Source organism: Scaptodrosophila lebanonensis, unplaced genomic scaffold (assembly GCF_003285725.1).
Source record: "Scaptodrosophila lebanonensis strain 11010-0011.00,11010-0021.00 unplaced genomic scaffold, SlebRS2 tig00000053-arrow-pilon, whole genome shotgun sequence".
NCBI lineage: Eukaryota > Metazoa > Arthropoda > Insecta > Diptera > Drosophilidae > Scaptodrosophila > Scaptodrosophila lebanonensis.
The window spans coordinates 8,912,156-8,939,246 of record NW_022060548.1 but is presented as its reverse complement, the minus strand read 5'-3'; the positions used below and the strand labels follow the sequence as shown (position 1 = coordinate 8,939,246).

General features: G+C 37.1%; 2 protein-coding genes across 2 annotated transcripts in view; one reads left to right on the top strand and one right to left on the bottom strand.

The window, feature by feature from the left end:
* Positions 1-414: 414 nt before the first annotated feature.
* On the bottom strand, positions 415-2,671 carry LOC115624415 (tubulin alpha-1 chain). The gene is made up of 2 exons (XM_030519151.1): positions 2,518-2,671; positions 415-2,034 (listed from the first exon to the last, which is right to left on the bottom strand). Exons 1-2 carry the CDS (start codon positions 2,518-2,520, stop codon positions 685-687), a joined length of 1,353 nt encoding a protein of 450 aa, XP_030375011.1. The 5' UTR covers positions 2,521-2,671; the 3' UTR covers positions 415-684.
* A 16,373-nt stretch (positions 2,672-19,044) lies between these two features.
* Positions 19,045-27,091, top strand: part of LOC115623516 (insulin-like receptor) — a 59,360-nt gene continuing 51,313 nt past the window's right edge. Inside the window, exon 1 of the mRNA XM_030517896.1 lies at positions 19,045-19,655. The gene's annotated coding sequence lies outside the window, so the exon portion shown is untranslated. The remainder of the gene's footprint in view (positions 19,656-27,091) is intronic.

The following is a 27,091-nucleotide window of genomic DNA, read 5'->3' as shown; positions in this document are numbered from 1 at the left end:
TAGGCAGGCAGTTAATTCAACCCCTAAAATAGGAAGGCCAAGCCAGCCTCAAGCACATAACACACACACACACATACATGCAAAAGTAATTACTGTAACTACACATGTATGTACATGTGTGTGTGTATAGTTCCAGTTATGCATGAAGTCATCGCTGTTGGTGCCGCTGACTCATCTAAATTTAAAATCGATGCCCACTCGAAAGAGCTGCAACTAAATTTAGGCGCTGGCCACGCCTAGTGGCATGTACAGTTGCCAGCAAATGTGTGGCATGCAACAAAATAGAAAGCTGCCAACCAACAACTACATACAAATCTAAAATTAGTGGCACGCTTTCCCCCCCCAACTAGGGTGCAATGAACTCTGGAGGCTGGAAGAGATTTCAGTTTTGAGGAAAGAAAAACTACAGTTGCATTTGTTGTTGTTGTTGTTCGTGTAAACACTGCTATTCGCTGATTTTATTCTTGGTACACAATTTTATAGCTGATTTCTTGATGTTGCGTGTCTTTTTCTTCATACAAAATACTGATGTGTTTCGTTTCTCTCAAGTGTTACATGCATTTCTGTTTCTCTTTTTTCTTTTTCTGTTTAAACAACAACAAGCATAGGCGTACACATTGGTTTCGACAAAAATAAAGTCCACCAATGACGCCTATTCTTATGGAGAAGCTGGGAGGAGTGTTTTTAGTACTCCTCGGCACCCTCGCCCTCACCATCGCCAGAGTCCATGCCAACCTCCTCGTAATCCTTCTCCAGGGCAGCCAAATCTTCACGGGCCTCGGAGAACTCACCCTCCTCCATACCCTCACCGACATACCAATGGACGAAAGCACGCTTGGCATACATCAGATCGAACTTGTGATCCAGACGGGCCCAGGCCTCGGCAATAGCCGTGGTGTTGGACAACATGCAGACGGCACGCTGAACCTTGGCGAGATCGCCGCCAGGCACCACAGTGGGGGGCTGGTAGTTGATGCCAACCTTGAAGCCGGTGGGACACCAGTCGACGAACTGAATGGTGCGCTTGGTCTTGATGGTGGCAATGGCGGCGTTCACATCCTTAGGGACCACATCGCCACGATACAACATGCAGCAGGCCATGTATTTGCCATGACGAGGATCGCACTTGACCATCTGGTTAGCGGGCTCGAAGCAGGCATTGGTGATTTCGGCGACAGACAGTTGCTCGTGGTAGGCCTTCTCGGCGGAGATGACGGGAGCATAGGTGACGAGGGGGAAGTGAATACGGGGGTAGGGCACCAAGTTGGTCTGGAATTCAGTCAGATCGACGTTCAGGGCACCATCGAAACGCAGGGAGGCGGTGATCGATGACACAATCTGACCGATCAGACGATTCAGATTCGTGTACGTTGGACGCTCAATGTCCAAATTGCGGCGACAGATATCGTAGATAGCCTCGTTGTCGACCATGAAGGCACAGTCCGAGTGCTCCAGAGTTGTGTGCGTGGTCAGAATGGAGTTGTAGGGCTCAACCACAGCTGTGGACACCTGGGGTGCCGGGTAGATGGCGAATTCCAGCTTGGACTTCTTACCATAATCCACTGACAGACGCTCCATCAGCAGGGAGGTGAAGCCAGAGCCAGTGCCGCCACCGAAGGAGTGGAAGATGAGGAAGCCCTGGAGACCAGTGCACTGATCGGCCAGCTTACGGATGCGATCCAACACCAAATCGACAATTTCCTTGCCAATGGTATAATGACCGCGAGCATAGTTATTGGCCGCATCCTCCTTGCCAGTGATCAACTGCTCGGGATGGAACAGCTGGCGGTAAGTGCCAGTGCGGACCTCATCGACCACAGTCGGTTCCAGATCCACAAACACGGCACGGGGCACATGCTTGCCGGCACCAGTCTCGCTAAAGAAGGTGTTGAACGAGTCATCGCCACCACCCACAGTCTTGTCAGAGGGCATCTGACCATCGGGCTGAATGCCGTGCTCCAGACAATACAATTCCCAACAGGCATTGCCGATCTGGACGCCAGCTTGGCCAACATGGATAGAGATACATTCACGCTATAGAACAAAAGAAGAAAAAAATGGAAAAGCATTTCTTTGAATAATTTGGAAAATGAAAATCGATATACGCGAGTGCCGCGCCCTAGGCGTCTGTATGCCTAAACCCAAGTGCGAGCGAGATGGCAAACCGGTATAGACAACTTTTATGCCCTTCCCCATCCCTACCGTTGCAGTCAAATTTTCACAAAAATATTCATTTTTCACACAAAAATGTCGCAAATGCCTTAAATATTAACATTTGCAAGATTTTTGCTGCCTTTTCATTGATTTTTCTACATTTTTCTGCACATGACGTCACCAGCAAAGCGGCCGCGTCATCTGTCTGTGTGTGTGTGTGTGTGTGTATGGGCGTACAAAAGCCGCCATTTTGGCAACTTCCGCATTGATATTTTTCACGTTTTCACCACCAGTGGCCTCCTTTTCGCTTTGCGCACTTCATATTTAATAAGTTATGCACCATTAGAGTGTTGCAGTACTTACCATATTGATTAGTGTATATTATTGATTTCACACACGTAGAAATAAAAATTCAGAGTATTTTCTGTAGAGCAATTTTTTTTGAGGTCTATCTCGGAGAGCGTTTACGTTCGAATGCCGGCTATGAGGCTTGACAAACGTGCAACGAATGGTGAAATTTCGGTCGTGGACTGCTATTTATACACACAAATTATTCCAGTCTCCAGTCCTTCCACTGTATGTAGGTGATTAGTGCTAGAACAGATGTGGCCACCTCTGCACTTCCAAGACTGCATAATCGATTATGTTACTTTTAGCCGCGATTTAATATTAATATTGTTAGTGTATAGCATAAGCTATAAATGAAATTACTTTAAATGTGTGCAAAAGAGTGCAAATGTAAATAAATATTGCTTTGGAAAACCATCTGCCGCAGGCAAATGAGCGTTGCCACACGGCGCAATTTTTTCAATGTTTTAAAAATCATAATTAATCAAACAATAATAAAAATTAACCAAAATTAGAACTGAAATTTTAATAAAACATTACATTATATTCAATGGAATGTAAAACCAACAATTACTGCTACGAAACAACCTACAGCCACTTGTTCGATCAATTTATAATAATTAGAAAATAAAATTAATAATATAACAAACATTGATTTTCAGTCTTAACCCATCGCTTATAAAAATTATTAAAAATATGGCACACAATACAATACAATAATAATACAATTAATTATATTAAAATTAGATAAAAACATTTTAATTGTAAAATTCTCTAACAGGCCTTTTAAAAATTTTAGTTTTTTTTATATACATTCACTTAATTAATAGTATACATTTTATATAATAATAAAGATAATTAGATACTTTTCCAATTTCAAATATATGCGCCCATATGGCAAGCCTGTTAGCAGCGTTGCCACTTTCATGCTGCGCTTTTCAGCACTGCTGTGGCATATGCGCATCTGTTTTAAATTTTTTAGAATAAATGCGACAGATTTTCTTTGTTTTGATAAAAATCTTGCAAAGCAATCTAAAGCTGCTAATGCCGTCATTGTTGCGATTACACAGTAGCAGAAAATAACAAACCTGGCCACACGCAATCGTTGGAGCAAAAACAATTGCTTGAGGTGCCAATTAATTGGAGGAAGCTGTGAAACTATAAACGTTGGTTGATAAAGAAGATGTTCGTAAAGTTAAAGACAAACATCGCAGATGCTAGTTTACGTTATTATTAAGACGGGTGGTGAAATGAAATGAAATAGAGGCCACTGGATGTCCTTTAGCAAGAAAGATGGAACGGGAAAACTAGACTATGCCGTGAACAACATGGTCTTTTCAGTAGCCACTCCTAGTAAGCCCAACATTGGAAAAAATGCAAAACTAAACTATTATTAAGGCAACCGTCCCTTCCATATGCCGTTATCTAAGCTTTTCTTTAAGAAATGTAGCATTTTTTTAAAATTACCCTCTTTTAGTTTCCCCTCCTTAAATGTCCACGAAATTACCCACTTCTTGTTCTTCAACAAAATTCCTAATATTAACTAAATTTACCACACTATAGCTACTCAGTTGAAATTGGTGGGAGTGGTTAGTTTACCACACGAACCAACCAACTATTTCACCTTCACCACGATATGAACTAATATGAGAAAATGTACCAGCACGATACAATAAAGTGCATGGTATAGCATTAAGCTGCAGAACTATTTCATTCTCTGCGCATGTACGTCATAAGATAGAATCAAATGAGTGAGTTGAATCAGTTGCTATAAACAATGTAGTATTCGCTTCGTTGCCAATTGAAATTGTTTTGCATATTGGTTTAAGCATAATGTACATATTTCAATTTGATTTTTGGTTTCGAATTTGGCAACAAATTTTCTAGAACGCATGTTGGCAAATGTTTTTCCTATATCAGAGTCTTATTTTGTTTTGGATTAAATTTTATAATTTAAAATCTTATTTTGAAGTATTCGCGATCTTAGGAGCAAGTACATTCAACAAAAGTTGAAACGATAACAGACCTGCGCAATTCCAAAACCATGTAACTTAGTGTCCCATGCAATATGAGAGTGGAACGCGCAAGGGAGCGAGAGCGCGCAAAGCATAGAAACTGTGAGAGTGTCTGGGGTATTCGGGTGAGTGGGCATCAGCACTTTCCTCAGTTCGAATTCGGACGTGTCTGTGAACGAACGTGTTTGTGCTGCGCGGCGAATCAAAAGAGCAAAAGAAAAATACAAAAAGGCAAAGAAATTTGTTATGTGGAAAATCAGAATCATAATAAAGAAGCAAATGGAATAACAACAACGCAAATACACGAGAAATTCCAAGAAATAAAGTGCGTCTACATGAGTAAGAGAGTACGTGCGTGCGTACGTTGTATTTGTTAGTGTGTGTGCGCGCGAGTTGCGTCGTGTATTTTGTTTTTTATGCAAAATCAAAAAAATTTACAAAATTGTATATAAATAAAGGCTTTTTTATACACAAAAAGTGGCGCACCAGCAGCAGCAGCTTGTTGTGAAGTTGCGGCGCAAAAAGAAAGCATCGTAAAAGTTAATTACACTGGCTGGGCAACGAAAGTGCGTCGTTGTTCTATTTTGAAATCGATACCAAAATATAAATAAATGAAAAGCTGCCTGGCTGGCGCATATCAAATTGTTTGTTAGTGTGTGTGTGTGTTGTTAATGTGTAACATAAATGTGGATTACAATAAAAAGTCACCGCAACAACAACAACGGCAACAAAAAGAGCAGCAGAAGCAGCACCAGCAGCCGCAGCAACAACAATGGTTTACATAGATGCAAAAAGGTAAATAACGAATATTTCGCACAATAAAGGAAATAATAAAATATACCTGAAAAATTACTACGCAGCAGCAATTTATGCGAAGTTGTTGTTGTTCCATATCTATCATATCTTTTTTTCTTCTTCGTCGTCGTCGTCTCGTTTATGAATGAGCAGAGCGGCATTGCGTGCGCTTATGTGTGTGTGTATGTGTGGCGGGGCCGCTGAAAAATAGCAAAACAAAACAGGCAACGAAATGCCGTTGCGGTGTTTCGCCTGCTCTCTCTCACTCTCTCAAGTGCCCGCTCTTAGTCTTCTCGCAGCACTGCTCTCATACCAATACGTGGACACATCATACATGAGTAGCATTGCGTATACATGTGTTAAATGTAGCAAAAACAAAAAATGGGAAAAAAGCAAAAGTGTGAAGGAAGTGTGAAAACCACAACAATAGCAACAAAAACAACAATAATAATTATACGTGAGAGTCAAGACAATTGCATCGAAATTATAACTGTAACTTCGTTGTCGTCGACCTCGGCCTCTCAAAATCCTGCTGCGTTCTGCAAATGGCAACAGAATTGGGCACTAATTAAAAAGCGTAGTATTATATATTACTAATTAGTATGCTGCTGTGCCCCATACAGCGCCGACTCTCTGCATGTGCGTAGTACAAGTAGAGTTGGGAAATCAAGTTCGCTTTACGAATTTAGTTCCGTAGTTCCTTTTCTAAGGAACACATTATTAAAGCGTTACGGACAACGTTAAAAATTTTTATCAACTATGTAAACAGTTTATAGAAGTTATTTGTTAAAAATTGTACATGTAGTTAAATTTTGTTTCATATTTAGGCTTCTGTAAGATTTTAATTTCAACAAGTAAATTAGAAAAAAAAATCGGATTGGCCAATAGGGGACATCCTTTTTTCCGCAATACCCATCATTGAGGTATTTATAAATTTCGCGAATTTCGTCTTGTCAACCCACTGTTTTCAATATTCTTAAGCAGCTAAGCCCTTGAGACTTGTTCTGTAGCTCTTTTTGAAGACCTCCTCATTAGAACTAGTTCAGATCCGACTAACCCAACTCTAGTGCGTAGGCAAGCAGTGTTCTCATATGGCCCCAACGCCATATTATTATTATTGTTTAGTAGTAGTATTATTGTAGTAAGAAATGCCATAAAAATTGCTAATATTTTGTAGTGTGAGTGAGTATTTCTAAGTGTGTGTGTGCTTGCGAATGTAGTGTATTAATCATGCCGCAGAAATCGGCAACAGGAATGTTACCGTGGGCCAAAAAGCCCCAAGTATACACACAAATATGTATGTGTGCATTTTTGGCTTTTTGTGTAATTTATTTATTTTTAAATCGAGTTTACTTATGCGTGTGTGGGACAAAAATAAAGTTGCTGCAAAAACAAATCACACGAAATGAAAACAACTACAGCCCGAAAAACAACGACCGGCGCATTTTTTGTTGTTGTTGATTTTTTTTACTTTGTATGGCAAAAAACCGGAAATTGTTTGCGGCTATTGTCGATGACGTATGTATGTATTGGGAATGTTATTGTTGTTATGGTCACACTGACATCTGCACGATGACAACAACAATTGCTTTTGGTGACAGGAATGGCTCATTGGGAATTTTGGCGCATAATTGTATTTATATATTTTTATTTTTTTTATATTTTTTTATATTAAAAGCAATACCAACAATAACAAGAACAACAGTTGCGGCCACACTAATTAGCGCAAAGGCAAAAAGCACGAGAAAAACAAAAAAATTATTTTAAAAAAATGCTTCGGCCAACGAAATGTGCGAACGAGAGGGCCGCGCCACATTGCTGATATGTGTGAGAGTGTGTGTGTGTGAGTGAGTGAGAGCTTGTTGTTGTTGTTGATTTTGAAGACGTCGCTCGTTCGGCGCGGGGCTCGTATGGCGAGCGAGACAAACACACAGGTGTCATTGACCTTTTTCCCTGCGGCGGCAAAAATATTTCTTCGTTTTTTTTTTTTTGCTCTTCTGTTATTTTTTTTTTTGTCTTACTGTGCAGTTTTTTTCACTGTTGCGTTTTGCGTGCGCTGGGCTGTTTGGTGTTGTTGTTTTTAATGCCATTTCACTTAGCCCCTCTTCTCGCTCTTCCTGCACAATTGTGGCGCCAATAACTTAACTTGGCCTTGAACTTAGGCGCGTTTCTAATACGCTTCACACAGAACTCAAAACACACGCGCACACACACATAGACACACGCGCACGCATTTTGTACCCCGCTTGTCCCCTTGTGTGTGTATGGTGCCCTTAAAAGTTTTAGGCGGGCGTACCGCGTCAGTTTATTGCTCTGTTTTTGTTATTGTTGTTGGTTACTTTATTTTTCCGCTTTGCTTTTGGTTAAGTTTTATTTATTTATTTCGTTTTTGGAGGCGCGCACACAGTTCAAAAATGGTATCAATTACGCAATTTTTTTGTTTTATTTATTTATTTTTAAAGCTCTGTGGTATTATAATTGTTGTTGTTGTTATTATTGTGGGTTTTCAACTGAAAAAATGTGGTATGTGACTTGTTTGTGGTAGGTGGAGTGGGGTACTCGTATGGGGGGAGGAGTAGAGTTGTACATAAATGGTCGAAATTTGTACATTTTTCAAAGAAAAATTCGTCTTTAAAAGAATATACATATTTAAAATTCCTTTTTTAAATGCGGGTAGACTTATTTTTTTTTATAATTATGGGTGTGGTTTGTCTGTCACTGCACTTGTCATTCTTTCGAGCCCCATTTCACACAAAACACATTTAAACATACACACATACATATGTACATACATGCATACAATACATATGTACATATTTATACAAATGTATTTTATGCTGTGCAATAATATGAGAGATCGCTGCTAAAAATAATACATGATACACATCTAGTTGTCAAAAATATAAAAAAAATAATAAAAAAATTATCAACCAGTTCGTCAATGCCATTAAAATGACAGCTATATATCAGCAGCGCTTAAATGATATGTAAAATAGAAGCAATTTGATTTTCATTGACTCACAACTCAAAATCGAATGTCAGAGCTATAATATTGACATCATCCAATACAGTTGATATATGTTGTTGACGGTCATATAACGGAATTGTTTGTCTAATCTTTTTTAGAGCTAAATAGTTAGTTTTCTGCACTTTGCACTCACTCTTCTGTTTTTTTTTGATGTTTTTACTTATTAGTTTCCCATTTCCTTCGATCAGCATTTTGCCTCACAGAAGCTGAATTTTCCAAAACAGTTTAAGCTTCTTAAAACCATTGCTCTTATTGGGATAATTTAATTTTATACTACTGAAGAAAATAATGGAGACTTATTTAAAGCTTAAGGAATTTGAAACTCTAATTGACAACTCAACACGTATTTAGAACGTGTTTTTAAAATATTGTTGACTATAATAGATGATTAGATTTCAATTACCAAGAAAAGACTATTATTCAATAAATGTAGCTATAAATTAGCTTAAATCCTATAATTATGTACTTATTTTTTCCTATGTAGACTGCTTGCGGCTTATTCTGTGTCATTTTTTATTTCCTTATTACGTTTTCTTATTGTTGTTCATTCTACACAAGGAAACAGAAATATTTCAAATATTTATATTGCCCAATTAATAAAATTCTAATCTTTCGTGTCTAAAATTTCAAAAATTTGATAATGTTTATTGGAGAAATAGTGAAACAAAAATATTTGCTCAAATATTTTTTGCTAATGCAATGTACAGAAAGCTCAATTCTTCACTCTCCTACTCTGATTACATAATTTCCGAAATAATATGTGAATATGTTATTTTAAATATCCGGTAGTTTTGTTGTTTTACTTCGTATTTAGTTTCTTGATGATTTCAGCCACAATATTATTCTTAGATTTCTGAGTAATTGCTCTACAGAAATATGACTATGCCTATGAATCATAAAGAGAAGGCATAGCAAGAATAACAAATTAGTAACTTGTAAATAATAACAATTTATTTAAACCAATTATACACACATTGTATATTTTTCAAATAGGAAACCCATTCACCATGCATCTTAAACACTCTATTCATAGTCTTTCTTATCGCTAAGGGTTGAATAAATCAATGGACATATACAAGTGCTCTTAAACTGGACAGTATCGGCATTCCAATCGCTATATTTTCAACATTGTCTGCTGATAAGGTGGAAAACAAAAAAATAACAAAAACAAAACAATGCATGCTCAAGTTATTATTATTATTGTTGTTGTTATTGCATATAAAATTGTTACCTAATCTGTCAGACAGCGGCGACATGATATAATCGAATTAGCCAGGTATTCAGGTAAGCGTCAACAAAACCGCTAGCAATTGAAGCCTGAACTGGACTGGTCTGCTCTTGGCTTGGCATTGTAATTCGATGCTCACATTTGGTACCAAGAACTACCAACCGACCAAGTAACCAACCAAACACCTACGTGTCTTGCTATCACAAGATGCCAAAACCACGTCATCCCAAAAGTTGTTGCCATTTTCACGAGCATTTAAATCACATTGTGAAAATCATAATCATAACGATATTTGTTTGTTATTTGACCAGATAGGTGGGTGGGTGGTTGGTTGGTTGGCGGTGCCGGTAGTGGGGCAGAGCGTGCAGTGTGTCATGTGTGGTGTTAATGCCTGGTTATATTATTTACTTGGACCTTAGACTCAGGCATGCTGCTCGACTGCCTGCTGGTTCCAACTTCCACGACTTTACGCCAGTTTCTGTCAGATAAGTGGGGCTCGCTATATATGTATGTACAAATAAATCGATGTATGTATATGTCGCTGAGGACCCGAGCGTGTGAATCACTTGTAAAATTATGTATGTAGTATGATGTATACAAAATAAAAACAACAGTTCAGTTGAGTTCTTTTCTTCCTCGCCTGCCTGCCTGCCCGCCTGCAATTTATAAGTATGCATGCATGTGTGCGTATACCACACACACACACACTAAGACATAATTTCTGGCTATTTTCCACTCGTCGTTTCATGTGATGTTTTGCGTAAACGCGACGTTAAAATGTGCGAAGGCGTTGTTGTTGATAAGGCGGCGCCACATTTGAGCAGGTGGCAAGCGTGAGGGAGTAGGGAACAACACTCACGACTACTCGCTGGATTTTACATACATACATACATATGTGTGCCTAACGTAACGGGCACCTTGACGTCGATGTCGGGCCTTATCAAAGCGTTCAACGAATCTAAGCGTAATCATTTATAATTTATCCTGTGGCCGACGTCCAAAAAGTGCTTGTGAGGTCTTCACACACACACATACACACACAGTCTCATGTAACCAATCAACAATTGACGCCAGCAACGCATTAAAAAGAGCAGCAAAACAACATGAAATCAACAACAACAATGAACGTTGAGAAACACAAGGGTGACCGTCTTTTTAAATTCCAGCATAGTTTCATATGGCAATAATTTATTATCAGCGTACTTTCTTTTATCAGATACTTTAAAAATAGGTGCTAAATGATGTAATTAAAGTACATAACTGTGATTAGAAGCTAATACGATTCCCTAATTTGTTAAAACCCGGTTATTTTAATGAGGGGCTCTTTAATCTTTAAAGATTTATTTGACTTATTCCCTCACTGTTTCCTAATTTTAATCAACGATATTATACAATTTTAATTTATTTAATTACATTTATAAATAAAATAAAAGTAATATTTTAATGAAAGCATTTAATCAATGGCTACATGGTATTTTCTTTTGCTTTCGTGTCAGATCAAAGAAAATTCTCATTATTTTTAAATATTTCAAGTTTTGGTCACCCTACCCAGTCGAGAGGCAATGCTGTCACTTTAAGTTGTTGCCGTTATTGTAGCTGTAGCCGCTGTCGCTGCTGTTGTTGTTTTTGACACTTTTGATATTCTTTTTTGATTCTTCATTCTTTTTGGTATTTTGCTTTGCGCAGTTATTTGTTTTTCTTGTTTTTAATGATTCCCTTTTGGATTGACGTTCGCGTATTATTTATTTTCTGTTTTACTGCTCGAGTTATTGTTGTTATCGCTGTATGTGTGTGTGTTTTGCTATAATAAACAACACACGTGGTTGCATTTCTATTATTGTGTGTAAAGGAGAGCGAAAGAGAGTGATAGATGATAGATCGAGTTTGAATGAGTGGGTGGGGGGGGGGGGGGGGGGGCTAGTGGGGTGAGAGTAAGGAGGGAATTTAAAATGTTGCAGCTTCGGACACCTTTTTGATAAAGTGCGTGTATGTGTATGTGTTTGTGTATGTGTGTGAACTGTTTTATTGTTGTTCGTGTGAAACATTTAGTGCTGCTGGCATCGACGTCGCTGCTGCTGGCGTTGGGTGGGCGGCCTTTTAACGGTGGCGCTGGCGTTTGCTGCTATTTATAGTCATTTTTATAAACATTAGATGATAAACTCACTGTGTGAGAGTGTGTGTGGAATGCGTGGGTATTTGTAGTGCATATCTATTGCTTGGGATTTGCTGACGCATTGACGCCTTGGCCATTGAAATGGTTATTAAGTTTTAGATTTTGTTTATCTTTCTAATCGTTCTGCCGTTCCGCTCTCACTGCCCCCGCCTTCACCACCCCCGCTATAGCGTACCAATGTGTACTTTCGCCCGTGAACGACCTTTGAATGCCCTGTGTTTTTTATTTTCTTTTCTTAATTTGTTTATAGCAATTGTTTTGAGAATACCGAAAAAAATATATACTATATGTACATATATTACGCATTTGAGGTTTTAATAGATCATTATGTTAAGCCTAATTGATTAATGGTTCACTATCACAGCATAAGCTCTGAACTTTGGAATCTGGCTACAAGTGGCTTTCGAAACTACTTACATCTGTAATAATTCTAAAGCTTAAATTTATTAGGAGCTGAATTTTTGCATCGATCGGATAAACTATTTAGAGATATTAGTTGAATTGTGAAACTCGACTCTATGATATTTTCCATGTTTAATTAAAATGCAAGGTTTTCTTAATCAATTGCGACTGGGTGCTTTTTTTCCATTCCATGTTGAATAAATTGAAACATTCATTACACATTACAGCTCCATTTTAGAATAGCAACTGCGATATTGACATTTTTTAAAATATCGTTTATGGGTAATTTTTTTTTCAGTTTATTTAACCTGACCATTTTCCACACCTGATTTCTTAGAAAAATGCTTCAAGAATGGCTTGGAACGTTCCATTTTAGATTTGTCTTTAACTTCAATTTATGGTCGTTACTAACTGAGTTGATGTTGCAGTTGTTGTTGTTGCCGTTTCTGTCATCTTCATTGAAATGGAAAAAGCCGGTAGATACATCGAGAGCGAATGAAGCTGATCCGACCCAGCCGGTTGGTTGGTCGGTCGCACATTGCTTTCAATTCAAGACGGAACCGAGTTTTTTGTCTTGGGTTTTTCCCTGCAGCGTCTCTGAAACGCACACAAATACACACATACACACCGATATACACACACACGAGCCTCTCTGCCGACTCTCTGCTGTTGCTCCTGGCCAGCTTCAGCCTTTTGCCTTAGCCTCGAAGCCCTGTTTGCTGTACAGTCCCAACTCGAATGAGGGCTTAAAACAGAAAGACTGGCGAAGATTTAGTTGGATTTTTCCTAAAAATAGTAAAGCGTTGTGAAGTTAATTCATACATACATTTGTTTAATTTATTATTATTTATGTGAATAGTTTTGAGAGAACGAAACCTATATAAAATGTATGTATTTAAAATAGAAAATAAATGAATTTATTTTGTATGAATTATTCTATGTTTCAAATGTAAACTGAATTTTAAACTTTTGTCATATTCTTACGACATAAAACTTTAAACTTAATTTGAGTAAATTTTAAAACGAATCAATTGCTATTTTGGAGGTCTCACAGTGTTTGTTTAACGAATGTATGTATGTATGTATGCATGTGCACATGTTTATACATATGTATGTATGTATGTGTGTGCGTGTGTGTGTACGTATGCGCGGGAAGTTATTTCAAGTGTTTCGTGGAAATTTCTGCGTCTTAGGTTGTTCTTCTTGTTGTTATTGCTGTTTTGCCTATGTATCCTGTTTGTTGCTTTTGTTGTTGTTTGTGACTGCTGCCTCCGTTTCTTCATCAAGCAACATCATGTAAATCCAAAGCGAAGTAGCAGAGCCTTGAGTCTATGAGAAACACACAAAACAACAACCACAACTGAAATGGGAAAAAGGCATTTTTATGATTTTATTTTAACTGTACTCGTAAATTTAGCGATTAGTGGTGGCCAAAAGGTTCGTTGTGCTCATTGCTGTCCTGTCCTTCTCCCTACCTCCCCACCTCCCCACCTTCAGCCTCTTGTCTACGCCCTTTTCTGCTCCTCTCTCTCATTACCATCATTTTCATTACTCTCTCCAACTCCTTTCCGCCGCCAAACCCTCCCCAAACAATGGAACGCCACAGACACACACACTCACAAAGAGACAGTCTGGCAAAAAGACAAACAGACAGACTGAGAGTGACTGCTGATAGATAGAGCAAGAGAGAGAATATGAGAATAACAGATAGTGAGTGAGAGAGAGTGGAGTAGGACGTAGTAAGACGTCTGCCCTGCTTTTTAGTCTGTGTCTGTGTTGTCTTTTTTAGGTTGATGGCTCTTCTGTTTGTTCGTAGCTTTTGTTCTTGTTGTTGTAGTCTCGTCGACTGTCTGTCTTTGCAACATTGTTGCAAAAGTTTATTTTTAGCCACATTTCCATGCTGTTCCGCTTTCGTATGCGTGTGTGTGTGTGTGTGGCGTGCGCGACGAACCGACCGGCCACATTTTTGTTGCACTTATTATTGCTGCTCTTGTATTGTTGTTGCCGCTGCCGTTTGTTGTTGTTTTCGTTGCTGTTTGTTTCGTGAGGTAATTAATTTTAGCGTTGTTTGGCTGATGCTTGTTTTTGTTGCAGACTGCATTTGCAATTTTATGTTTTTATTAGCGTGCATAGGCCGGGCTTTAGTTTTAATGGCTTTTTAATTAGGCGGCACTTTTTTTGATGCTAAAGTATATGAGCAGAAAAACATACATATGTATGTCAGTAAGTATGTATGTATGTACAATGTACGTATGTAAATGTGTTTCTACAATGGACGCATGCAGTGCATTTACGACCATTAGTGCCTAATCGAAAACAGCTTAAACACATAATGAATAAATGCGGATGCAGGTGCACTTCAATAAAGAATGGGCGGATAAAAACACATTTGAAATAGCTTCCTATAGCTTCCTTAGAGAGACAATTATTTGTCACAAAAACTTGAACAATATTACAAAATTCTAATAAATGTTGTTATATGTACATACATCGTACATTATTAAAAGAAATGCGATGTTAAGAAACGAAGGGAATGTTACATACGATTTTCGCTAATAATTTTTCTCAGATTTAACTGATATCGATGAAATTTGAAACAGAGATAGAGATTTATAGAAATTCTTGAAATTGTTGATACTAGGGGGAGAAAAAAAACCAAACTTATGTTGCCTATGGGGTCGCAGAAGCCCACTTCGTCTGCCTGTTACATACTTTGATAAACCTAATATAAAATTTTTAATTATAAAAAAAATCTTCTTTACATCTTTTGGAAAATCAATGAATTTTGTAAAAAATTAAAATTATTTAATTTATGTAATATTTGCGGAAATTTTTTTGAAAATAAAAACATTGAATATTCAAATGTAAAATTTGTGTAATAATTCCCATTGCCCCAAAAAATAATAAAAGATGTATACAAAGGCAATTAAGTACTAGAATTATATTTCTTGGAAAAAAATTTAAAATGTATTTAATCTTTTGTCTTTTATAGCTCAAGTTTAACGGTTGGTTTGCTCCATGACCACACTCATGCAAAAAACTAACCCTTACGCGTAACATTTGTGATATCATTCACTTTTATTTACTACACTACTATTTACTACAATTTTACTACTATTTAGCGTACTACAATTTACTACTACTCTTTGGCAACTCCTTACACTAAACACACACACACATCCAAAATATTGCGTTTTTTACAACTCAAACCACCACCAGGAACAGCAGCAGCAACAACAAGAAGCAGACTTACAAACCGTTTACAACATTTTCTCTGTATGCCTGCGCGTGTGTATGTAGGTGTGCGTTGCACTACTATTTTGGTAGTCACTGTACCACAATTACATCGTCGTCAGCGTCGTCGTTTCTCAGTCTGCCTCTCTGTCTGTCTGTCTCACGTCCACTTGCGCGCCTGCAGTTGCAAATCCAACAGACACACACACGCACAAATGCACTTTGCTGCATTTTCATTCATAAGCGCTGTTCGTTTGGGGATGTGCATACATACATATGTATGTATGTATGTATTTGTGTAGCCGCTGCGCTTTTGCAGGCATCGGCTTTATCGTTGCAGCAACGTTCGTCTGCAAAAAAATAATATATTATTTATGTTATTGGTTTATATACCCTGCATCCGCAGGATTGCAGGGTATAATCGAAATTTTTATCCCTAAAGGTATAAATATTTTATATGTATGTGTATGAATGTACATATGTATATACCTATTTACAGGTATACTATGTACATAGCCGCTATAGGAACGATCGGTCCAGCAGAATATGTCTGAAAAAGGGGCGGGTACAGGGTGTAGAAGAGCTGGCTTGCGCGATTTTAACATTCTACTCGTCGTACTACACAAAATTGTTACCACTAGTTGTTGTTGTTTTTGCTGCTTGCGTAGTTTCCGTCAGCCCTTATCACGCGCGCTTGTCTGAAACAAACACACACACATAAACCCTCTCTTCTGCTGCTGCCTGGCAGCCTCTGTTTTTGTTATGCCGTTCTTCCTTCGTTCTATTCTGTTGTTATTTTGGTACGCTCGTTTAGCTTAATTTTGTTGCTTGCTTTCAGCGCACATGCGCGCTCTTTCTCTATCTCTCTCAACGCGCTCTCTTTGCCTGTCGGGCGGCAGCCGCAGCTTCAACGACGCCACTATCGTCCTGTCGTCTTCATGTTTTTATACGCATTGCGTTTTACACGTCTATCCGTAAAACGCAGACGCGCTGCTCACAGAAACAACAACACATCAATAACAGCCACTTTCTGTCATGCATTTCTCTCTTGCTCGCTCGCTCGCACTTGCCGTGTTTTGTTATTAGATTCCACTTTGTTTTCATACACATTCGTCGTTGTCGTTGTCGTCATCGTTATTTCACACATTCATTCGGGGTCAACGTCATCTCGAGGGTTGCTGCGCCGTCGTCGCCTACGCTGCGTTTCGTTGCGCTGCGCTGCGCTTCTTTTGCGCAGTCGACGTCAGCGTTGTATGCTGCCTTGCATGCTGTCGCTGTCGGCGCTCTTTTATACCCTGTACCCGATAGGTTTGATGGATTCTCACGTTATTAAACGACGTACCCTTTTTGTAACAGCCAAAAGGAGGTGTGAAATGCATACATATATATATGTTATTTTAATATATTTTTGTTGATTTAATTTAATATATATATATATATATATATATATATATATATATATATATATATATATATATATATATATATATTTATATATATATATATATATATATATATATATATATATATATATTTATATATATATATATATATATATATATATATATATATATATATTTATTTATTTGTTTTCGTTTGAAACCGAATAGCAAGTTAGCAAATTCGATTCCGAATATTTAATCGAAGTCGAAATAGGAAAGAGTTCTGTACATTTTTTCTCCGCTACAGATGTATTATTTTAACTCCTAATTTCTTGGAATTCGAACGTAAAGTTGTAAGCAACTTTATTATTTGTGCATTTTAATTTAAGCTCAATTAAAAAAATTTAGTTTAAATTTAAAGTCAAATTGAACCAAATTTAATAATAAAATAATATACTTGTACATACTTGTGTTTGTCGAACCGACTACAGGGTATAGCAGAGTCGATTGCATCCCATTCTATACGACTCGTTTTACTTTTTTTTTTGCATGTCTCGTATTTTTGCCGTCTGGGGCAGCGTATATGTATGTATGTGTGGCTGTTCAGGTTTGTATGTGTGCGTGTGTTTATTTGTTGTCTTGACCAAAATAAATTTTAGCCGAAAAACGAAATGCAAGCACAAAATACAACTGGCATTTAAAGCGTTGCAAATTACTGACTGGCAATTAAGAAATAAACACAGACAGGGGAAAAAACGACTGCAAAAAATATCAACTAATTTATTTATTTATTTCAAAAATTTAACTTCAACTTCAGCAGCTTTGCACTTTTTGCTGTTGCTTCTTTTGTTGTTGTTGTTATTATTATTGCTTTTCGTGTGCCGTTTTTACACTTTTTGCGGCGTTTCGCGTGCCGCACACAACACCCCACGTGACTTGGCTTGCCTGGCTGGCTGGCTTGTCTGGCCTCGTTTATATTGGTGCATGGGATAGAATGGGATATGAAGGGATAGTGGGAATAGGGGGATGGGTGAGGTGGCAGAGGAGTTGGGACTGGGAAGCGGCTTTGATGCTTGACTGTGTTTTCTGTCTGTCTGTGTTTTTTGGGCTCCTTTTTTTTTACAAATATTTTTCTTGCTTTGCTTCCATTCTTTACATTTTGGCTGCACTTTTGCTGCCGTTGCCTTTAGTTATGGTTGTTTTTGCTGCTGCTGCCGGAAAGGCGTGGCCTTTTAGTGCCAAAACAAAAGTTTACTGGCATTTTATGCGGCATACAAACAAAAACTTATAGCATTTCTGTGGTGTTGATGTTGTAATAACTCGTCGTTAGTTTTGATAAAACTTGGAGTTTCCTTTTGGCGCGAAAGCTTGCCATTTACTATTATGTGTTTCTGGTTTTTCCCCCCTCTTTTTTGAGTATGGGCTCGCCTCTAATTGAATTGTTTATGGGCACGATAGGCATTGAGTGCGATTCTTAATTCCCCAAGGAGATTCGCATATGGACGAGTTTACAAAAAAAGAGACCTAATAGAGGCAACATGCAGACTGTACCTTATGTTTGAATTTGCAGTAAATGGAGAGGAAATTTAAGTTGAGGTGGTGTTTGCATTACCGATCTACGTATACATGTATACACCAAAAGATATATATATATATACATATATATATATAAAGTAAATTAATACTCTGAATGAAAGCTAGTAAAACTCAATCATTTATGTATGTATTTAAATTAATATAAATATGTATTAAATTTATTATATTTTTCTAGTTTTCACGCAGCTGTTTTAGAAAGTGAATTTAAACATGTTTGAAAATATAAAAATATATTTATAGTGTTAAAAACGTAAGAAGTTTTGTAACAAGTTATTTTAAAAATAAAACCAGAAAATGTAAACAAATTTGTACATTTTCACTGCTCTAAGCAAATTAATATAAGTTCGATCTCTATTTGATGAGTCGAAAGTATACTAGACTTATTAAATTTTACCATTTTCTTCTCTCCTTGCAGATCATGAATCTAAATGAAGTCACGTGAAATCAAAGTATTACTACAAATAAAAATCATGTGAAAATCAATGAAAAAGAAGTGCAATCTGTAAACCAAATGAAATGAAAATGTGAAGTGAAAAAATCATTTGAAGAGAAATACAAGAGAAAATTTCAACAACAACGTCGAGCCAGAGAGCAAAGAAAATAATAATAAGAAAAAATGCAACAGTGGCGAAAGTAGCAATAAAATAAGATATTTAAAAAATGATAACCTAAATAAATCAAATTGCTAGTCAAAGTTAGAAAATAACAACAACAACAACAAAGGCAAAGCAGAAGAAGTAAGAAGAGGAAGACGTCGATACTGACGTAGAATAAAAGCACAATCCGAGTGAGTGGTAGAAGACGACAACATCAAAAGACAGAAGCGGCGTCCATTTCTATTCCCTCATACTTCGTATCCTCTCTCGCTTTCCCTGTTGCTCTCTCGCGAGTCACGTTCTATGCGTTTTTTTCCTTTTCCAATAACAATCTTTGACAATTGGCGCAAGGAAGGTGACGACCATTGCCGAGAGACTGCGAGAGACTAATGAGAAGAAGAAAGTAAACTAAACAGGCATATCGAGTCGTTTGTTTGTGGTTGTTGTTGTTGCATGTAACGAGCCTACGACAACAACAACAACATACAGCAACAGTAACAACAACACGGCAACATACAAAGGCAACAATCAAACGCACCTAATCAAACGTGTTTCAAAATTATAAACAACAAAAGATACATTTTTGAGCGCGCCGACTACTCTTCCTCCTCCCCCCCTACTCACACACCTATACAAACAAACAATTAACATTTTGGAGCTGCGCTTCATTAACAACCGTCAGCAACAACTAGAGAGAAAAAGAGGTAAGTTAACGTTTGTATACCCTTTATTGAAAATTGTAGGCGATATTGCATTTAGAGTGTAAGTTTGTAATGCCCAGAAGGAAGAAGGGTAGCCGTTTCGCTCCCTATTGTCCACACATTTTTGCCAATGGCATTTAATCCACTAGCGATAATATGACGAAGTTTTCTTTAGATGTTGCCTAAATTACGTTTTTTTTGTTCGGGTTCAAGCGACTTTGATTGAGTCCGAAACGAAGTTCCTGCATTGCTGGCGAACTTTTTTGAGTTGATTTTTTTTAGATTGGTTATAATTACTGAACAATGATTGATGGCTAATGTACATATATTTTGCTTTTGCAGTTATAAGTAGGTAGAAAGTGGAAAAGAATCCTCAAAAATTACTATAAATTTTGGTAGAAAATCCGCTATAAATAGCAAGAAAGTCCACTAAAAAAGTGCTAGAAAACTCACTATAAATGATTAGAAACCCAGCTAAGGCATGTGCAAAATTAACTAGAAAATGAATACAAAACCGCTTTCTATATAGATAAAAAATGAATAGTGCTATTGGTTTCGTCACAGAAAACGTTGCCGATCCAGCATTCAAAGCCCTTAAGAAGTTTCACTTCAGAAAATGGAACGATATATCGATAGTACAGAATTGATCGAATATCGGTCATCGCTATCAATGATCGAACAGCGTCACTATCGTTCGTTTACCAGTTCTATCTGCATCCAGGCTTTCAAATAAAACATCAATGATTTTCTTGTAAGCTCCATTAAAGGGTATATAGCTTCGACTCATATAAAGATAATTTCTTAGCTCGTTTTGTTTTTTTTTTTTTTTACAAAAATATGTTCATATGTTTGTATTTGTTTTTCGTCTTTTACTCTACTCTCTGCGCTTAATTTGTGTCACATTCCATTGAATGCCACAAGGCGAGCGACCGGGGTCGCCCTATAACGGAATTTCTTGAGAAATTTATGCTGATTTGATTGTTAATGCTAAATAATGTGTAACAAATGGCGCGTCTGTCTTAACAACAACAACCAGAACTACAACAACCATAATATCGGCGACAACTCTACAACAATAACTTGAAACTTGGCAGCGCTGGACGGCCGTCTAGCTGTCCTGTCCCGTCTCAACTGTCCAATCGTCTAGATTACAAAAACTTTCCTATATAGCGAAACGAAGACGGCGTCGACGATGCACAGTGGCTAAACCTATAGAGAACTATAGAAATTATAATAATATAGAATAAGGTATACTACAATAGTGCAGGCTTTGGGGTTTCAGTTCCAGAAAAAATAAATGTAAAGTGATGGAGAAAGTATTGCTGAAAATTATGTATTTCCAACTTTAAAATGTTCAAGAATGTTGAAATTAACTTCTTTATGTAAATATATTTAATATCATATCGTTATAAAGATGATAGATAGATGAAATAACTGAGTTGGAAGAAGCACAGTTATTGCTTAAAAAAAACAAGATTAAAGGACATATGTCTGATCCGTACTTGAAATCAACAGCTAAGGATTTCATTTACTATTTAAAATTTAAAGGCTGAAACAGAATAGATTTTTTTTTAAATTTTCAGTTCAACTTTTTTTTGTTGAAATGAAGAGATATCCGTAAAGGTTTTGATCTTTATTTTGAAAATATAAAAATTAAACACTTACCTGAGCGTAATTTCACGGCAATAATAACATTTTAGCAGTCAGCAGTAGTTTATTAAATAACTATAGGAAAGTTATAAAAAGTGTAATTTTGCCTCCAAAAACTATAAATAATAGTGAAAACTTTTCGAATGTCTGATTAACAGAAGCCACTTTAAATGATTCAACTAATTTAAGTTGGCTTGGGCTTTACAAAGTTTTGGCGAGTTAAAACCGCTGCTAGTCCACTGTGTGACGACGACAATCGACATCAGGACCGATGGACAGACGGAACCGCATCAGTCACTCAATTGCTGCACACACTCACCGTCTGGGCATTTCATGCTGGAGCTAACAGTCGCGACCACGATGACATCGTCAGGGAACGGGGACAGGAATGGGGACGGGGTGGGGAGCAGCATGTGGCATGCGATTTGTGCAGTGCAATTGCACATTTAGAAATGCATACCAACTTACATATCTATCTATCTATCTATATAACTATATGTACATACATATGTGTATCCACTTGGCTTTGAAGCCGTGCGGAAGCCATTAGAGGAGCAGCAGACGCTGCTAGGCATGAGTTCTAGACTAAATTCTAAAGATACATATATGTATGTATAACAAAACACTCAGACAAAACATTTGTACACGCATAGCTATCGAATGGTGCGTGGCATGATTAAATCACTTTTAAGCAACGTATTATCTTTTAAATTATTCCTTAGACTTACTTTAAATGTGGTGGAAATAAGTATGACCATGCTTTTCAGGTAAATACATATTAGCTATATTTTCACATTTATATATCGGTTAATCATTTGAGAATTTAAGCGATAGTTGCGCAAATTATTATAACCAATCAGCTGTAACTCTAGGTCCAAGGAACTCCTTGCCACACGATTGAAGTGACTAAGCAGTTGGAATAGTAACTCGCCTTTCCAATTTTTATTCCAAGCTGAAAACTCAAATTTAAAACGATCTCGAAGATAACACTTTCAGTTTCAGTCAAATTTAGTATCTGTTAGATAATTGACCCTGCCAAAGCCACTTTCTTCTTTTTGGTCTTCTCTAAGGGTACATTCCCTAAAAGAATAAAATAATTAATGATGATATTTTAATGTAAAATATTCGTAGCGAACATCTTAAAATACTTTTCTTTTTAAAGTATTTTTAAAATGTTCTTAAATATGCGTTCGAATATCTCAAACACAATATCATAAATATTGAATATACATATTTTTAATGAATAATTTTATTATTAAATGTGCTGGCGGAATAGTTTATTATATTTGAAATTTTGAAATAAAATTCGAAGTCGAAAATTTCTAATTTTCTCCAGTAATATTAAAAGAATGAACTCTATCAATTTGTAATTCCTATAACCAATTCTTATATTCTAAAACATATATATTCTACAAGTGCAATACTATTTAACTTGAAGTATAAAAATAGTTCTGATGTCTCTTCTCAAGGCCTATGTGCAACCTTTCGTTACTTAGTGTTACAACTGCTGCTTAAAAAGTAACTCAAAGTTTGCAGCTTCATGTCTCATAAATGCCACATTCCGTTGGCATCCAATGAAGACATTGAATGCCAAGAATTGGAATGTCCAGTCCCGGACCGCAGAACGCAGACCCAACCATAGACAATGTAGACGGAATAAGTGGCAGCAGAAGAAAGAATTCATTGCATATTTTGTGCACATTTCTCAACATTTTTAATGGATTTCTTCTCCTCTTGGCCTGCCTGCCTCAGTGATGCGCCCATGTTGCAACACGTTGCAACATCAAGAGGCACGAGTACGTGTTCGCTGTCAGTCAGTCAGTCACTTAGTCAAAGACCACGACGTTAGCGGCCTCTGCTGCCGCCTGCCATCTTAAAGCCAAAGAGTCAAACTGTCTCGAGAGCAACACGCCGAATGTACTTTGTCGGAAGGGGCGGGACCGGGTCTATTGCTTTCCTAGAACTGTGTCAGTTTGGCCAGAACTAGTTCGAAGTTATGCGTTAATATCCAAAAACAATTCTAGTGTGAAGCACATCAAAAATAAATCGTTATACAGACTATATGCTTTAATACTCGAGCTCAAGCGGTAATGTTTTATTAATGTAGCTTTACCATTTAATAATTTCATCTTATCATCGTATATTAAAAGAAAATGGGATATGCTTGAAATAGTTCAGTTAGGATCTAAAAACTAATCCTGATATAGTATATACATATATACTATGTATGTATTAACAATTAACAATTGTAATTAGATTTTTGTACCCCGTATCCAATGGGAAAAAGGGTATATTACTTAATATAAAGTAATCGAGTTGAATTGAGTTTCAAAACTTCAATATTATGAGATATTTGTCGATAGCATTAATTGGCTTGTATTAAGGATCACACTTAAGAGAACAGAATGAAAGGAATAATAAACTGAATACATAAAACGGTCACACTTATCTAAAACTATACAGGGTGCGCCACCTTTTATGTCGGTATGTAAACATTGAATATCTTTGAATAATAAACAACCGATTTTCAAGTATGAGATATTTTTATTTAATTTGGTTCTGTAGAATTTCTTGAACTGAGGTTTTCAACAATGTTCTACTCAAGTCAATCGATTCACTAATGACAAAGTTATCGAATATTTACATACCGACATAATAGATGTCGCACCCTGTATTATACATATTATATCTTTAACAAAACTTTAAATACTTTTTGTAATTATTAGACTATCCCAAATTCCAATTCATTATCGATAAAAGTATCACTAAAGAAACATACGGGTACAAAAGTGATATATTGGATATATTTGCAGACTTTTAATTTATAGTAATTTATTGTTAAGAGATGTGCTTTCCAAAAAGTGTGTCTATTTAAGTGAAAAGCTATGTACTTTCTGCAATTATCGTTCGTTAAAGCTTCAATAAATGCAAACAATTTGTAATCTGTTTTATTATATAGACGAATCAGGGCTTATAATGTCCGGAATGACCCAAAACTATGCTTTCTAGCGATTTCATAGCAGCGCAAATATTAAGGTGATATAATAAATAAATATTGTCCTGATTTTCCCGGAGACTACAAACAAGGGTCTTTACTTACCACACTTATTAAATAATTGATTTCTTTTCGGAGACATGAGCATATCTGGTGATTCAAGGAATGTACGAAGAGTATTTACATAGTTTGTCAATATCTTTTTTATGATGAAATCGGCCTGATATAAATGGATTTCTGAGAAAACTATTACTTTACCGATGTCATAAGAACCAAAGCGCCCTCAAAGTTTATCAGATTGTGGTGAAGGGAAAGCACAGAGCTCTATTTGTTTGCTTTCTGGTTCCTGGTTGGCTTGGTGGCCTCCTGTCTGTCTGCTGCTGTTTTTGCTGTCCCTGTTGTTGTTGTTCTTGTTGTTGCAGTTGTTCTCGAGCAACAGACGCGCACATTCTGTCAGTTGCTCAATTAGACGCACTTCCGTTCTACAGGCTGTATCACATATATACATACATCCATATGTATATACTTGTATTCATACATGTACATACGTATGTTCGTTTCTATATTTATTTCCGTTTTGTGCGTGTGATTGATGGTTGACTGCTGTCACGTTTCTCGCTGCTCGGAACAGCTCGGAACTATTAAACTAGAGGTGTGCGCGTGACACAAAGTGCGTCACGAATACGCACATTCACGAAAACAATTTTTATTATTTATATGTTTTCTTGTTTACTATTCTTGAAAATACGGAGGAGATTAGCATCATTATAAATCAAAAACATTATTAATAATTGTTTTTATACGTAAACGATTCTATAATTATTTTTTCCGAACTGCATTTAAAGACGTAACGAATATTTAATGTAAAATCTATACAGTATAGGAAAAGGGGATAAAATGTTATGGCAATTAGTAGTTTTTGGGCAGTACCCAATAATTTGGTGCGTAGCATATGAATTATTTACCTGATGGGGTGACTTTTGTGTTCTCCATATTTCCAGTATTGATAATTATACGATGTGAAGAGATTTTCCTATTTACATTTGTTAATATATTTTTCTAAGCTCAATTACAATTTGATTTCCAATTGGTTTGAATAATTTTTCAAATTTCTATTTAGATACATATATGTTTGTCTGTATGAACATCGAGAACTATAAAACCGTAACAGCTAGGAACACAATATTTGGCATGCAGACTTATCTTATTCATATGCAGACCAAGTTTAAATTACATCATATGTTTCTTCATTATTTTATATAGCTGCTGTAGGAACGATCAGTGCAAAAACCATTCTGGAATCAGTTCTTTGTTTATATAGTTATAATGACTAAATTAAATACTTTTATGTTTTGTTTAGTCTCTGGTTATATTTTGAAGTTCCATCGAAATCAGTGCACTATGTTTTATAGTATAGCTGCCATGCAAAGGATCTGTGCACAATCCCACGTGTTAGCAAAAACATGTATTTTATTATGGTATTATAATGAAAATGAATATTAATGAGTTTTATAATGGAGCATGACTTTTCTCTGTAGTTTTATAGAAATCGGAAGCTTTTGTTATATAGCTGCTGTTGGAAATATTGGTGCAATAAAGTTTATTTCCGTTGAAGAACGATGAGTGAGACTCACGCACGCATTCGCATTCATCCACTGCTCTCTCAAAAACGGCGCTGGCCGCGTTTTCCTCTTAATGTCGGTTTTTATGGTTGTAGCAGCAATGATGTAACAAACGAAATAATGTAACAATTAACATTTTCGTAACAATTCATAAAAATAAAAATGAGACGGGCGGGCTGGGTGGTTGGTCGGTCCGTCCGTCTGTCCGACCGTCCATCGGTCGGTTAGTTGAGCTGATTTGGCTTTCGTTGCCCCGCAACCCCCTCTCTGCGGCAAAAGTGATTAATTGCTACACCCCGCCGTTTGCCGGCCGGCCGGCCGGTCTTGGTCCCGGCCTCAGCCCCAGACCCAGCCCCGGCCCCGGCCCCGGCAGCATTTGGTTGGCCGGGCGCGCGCCCTCATTTGTTTTATGCGTTTATACCGGAGACAGTTAACATGCCGTAAAATGTTCAACTCTGTTGTCCATAAACTCGTAGCAACAGCTGCAGCGACAGAGAGACGATATTGTTGTTGCTACTGATGTTGCTGTTGTTGCTTCTGTTGTTGTTGTTGTAGCTTAGCCCAGACAAAGAAAGAAGGGTGTAAAGTGGCACTGCCACATTCCAATGCCCGATGCAGACCTACTACGTCTGCAATTGTTGTTGTTATTATTGTTGTTGCTGTTGCTGATGCTGATGCTGTTGTTGCCGCAATCGTGTCGCAGACGTCAAGAAGAATGCAAAGAAAAAGACGAGGCAGTAGTAGACGACGACGAAGAAGAAGAACAACAAGAAGAGACAAAAGAAAACAGGCAGAGAGACATGAATAGCAGCATTCACAGCATCTTCATCTCCTCTCTGTTTGGTTTATTTAGTGTGAATTAGCCAAAAGAATTGAGAAAGATTGAAATACTTACAAAAGATAAAGCCAGGCAGAGAAAGCAAGCGACTGAGGAATTCCAAAGCTAACTAGATTTATCTAGACTTTGGATAGATGTAGTATGTGCTGTGGTAGATAATCGTTGTAACAGTCATGGCTATTTGATTTAAAAATAATTTAAAGCCGCATTTTTTTAAAATCATCTAAAAATCCTTTCAAAGTAGAGAGGCTTTAAGAAAGATGCCTCATATATCTAATATGCAGCGCATTGTCAAACGATTTTATTGCAAGCTGAGGAGCTGCTATAAACATTA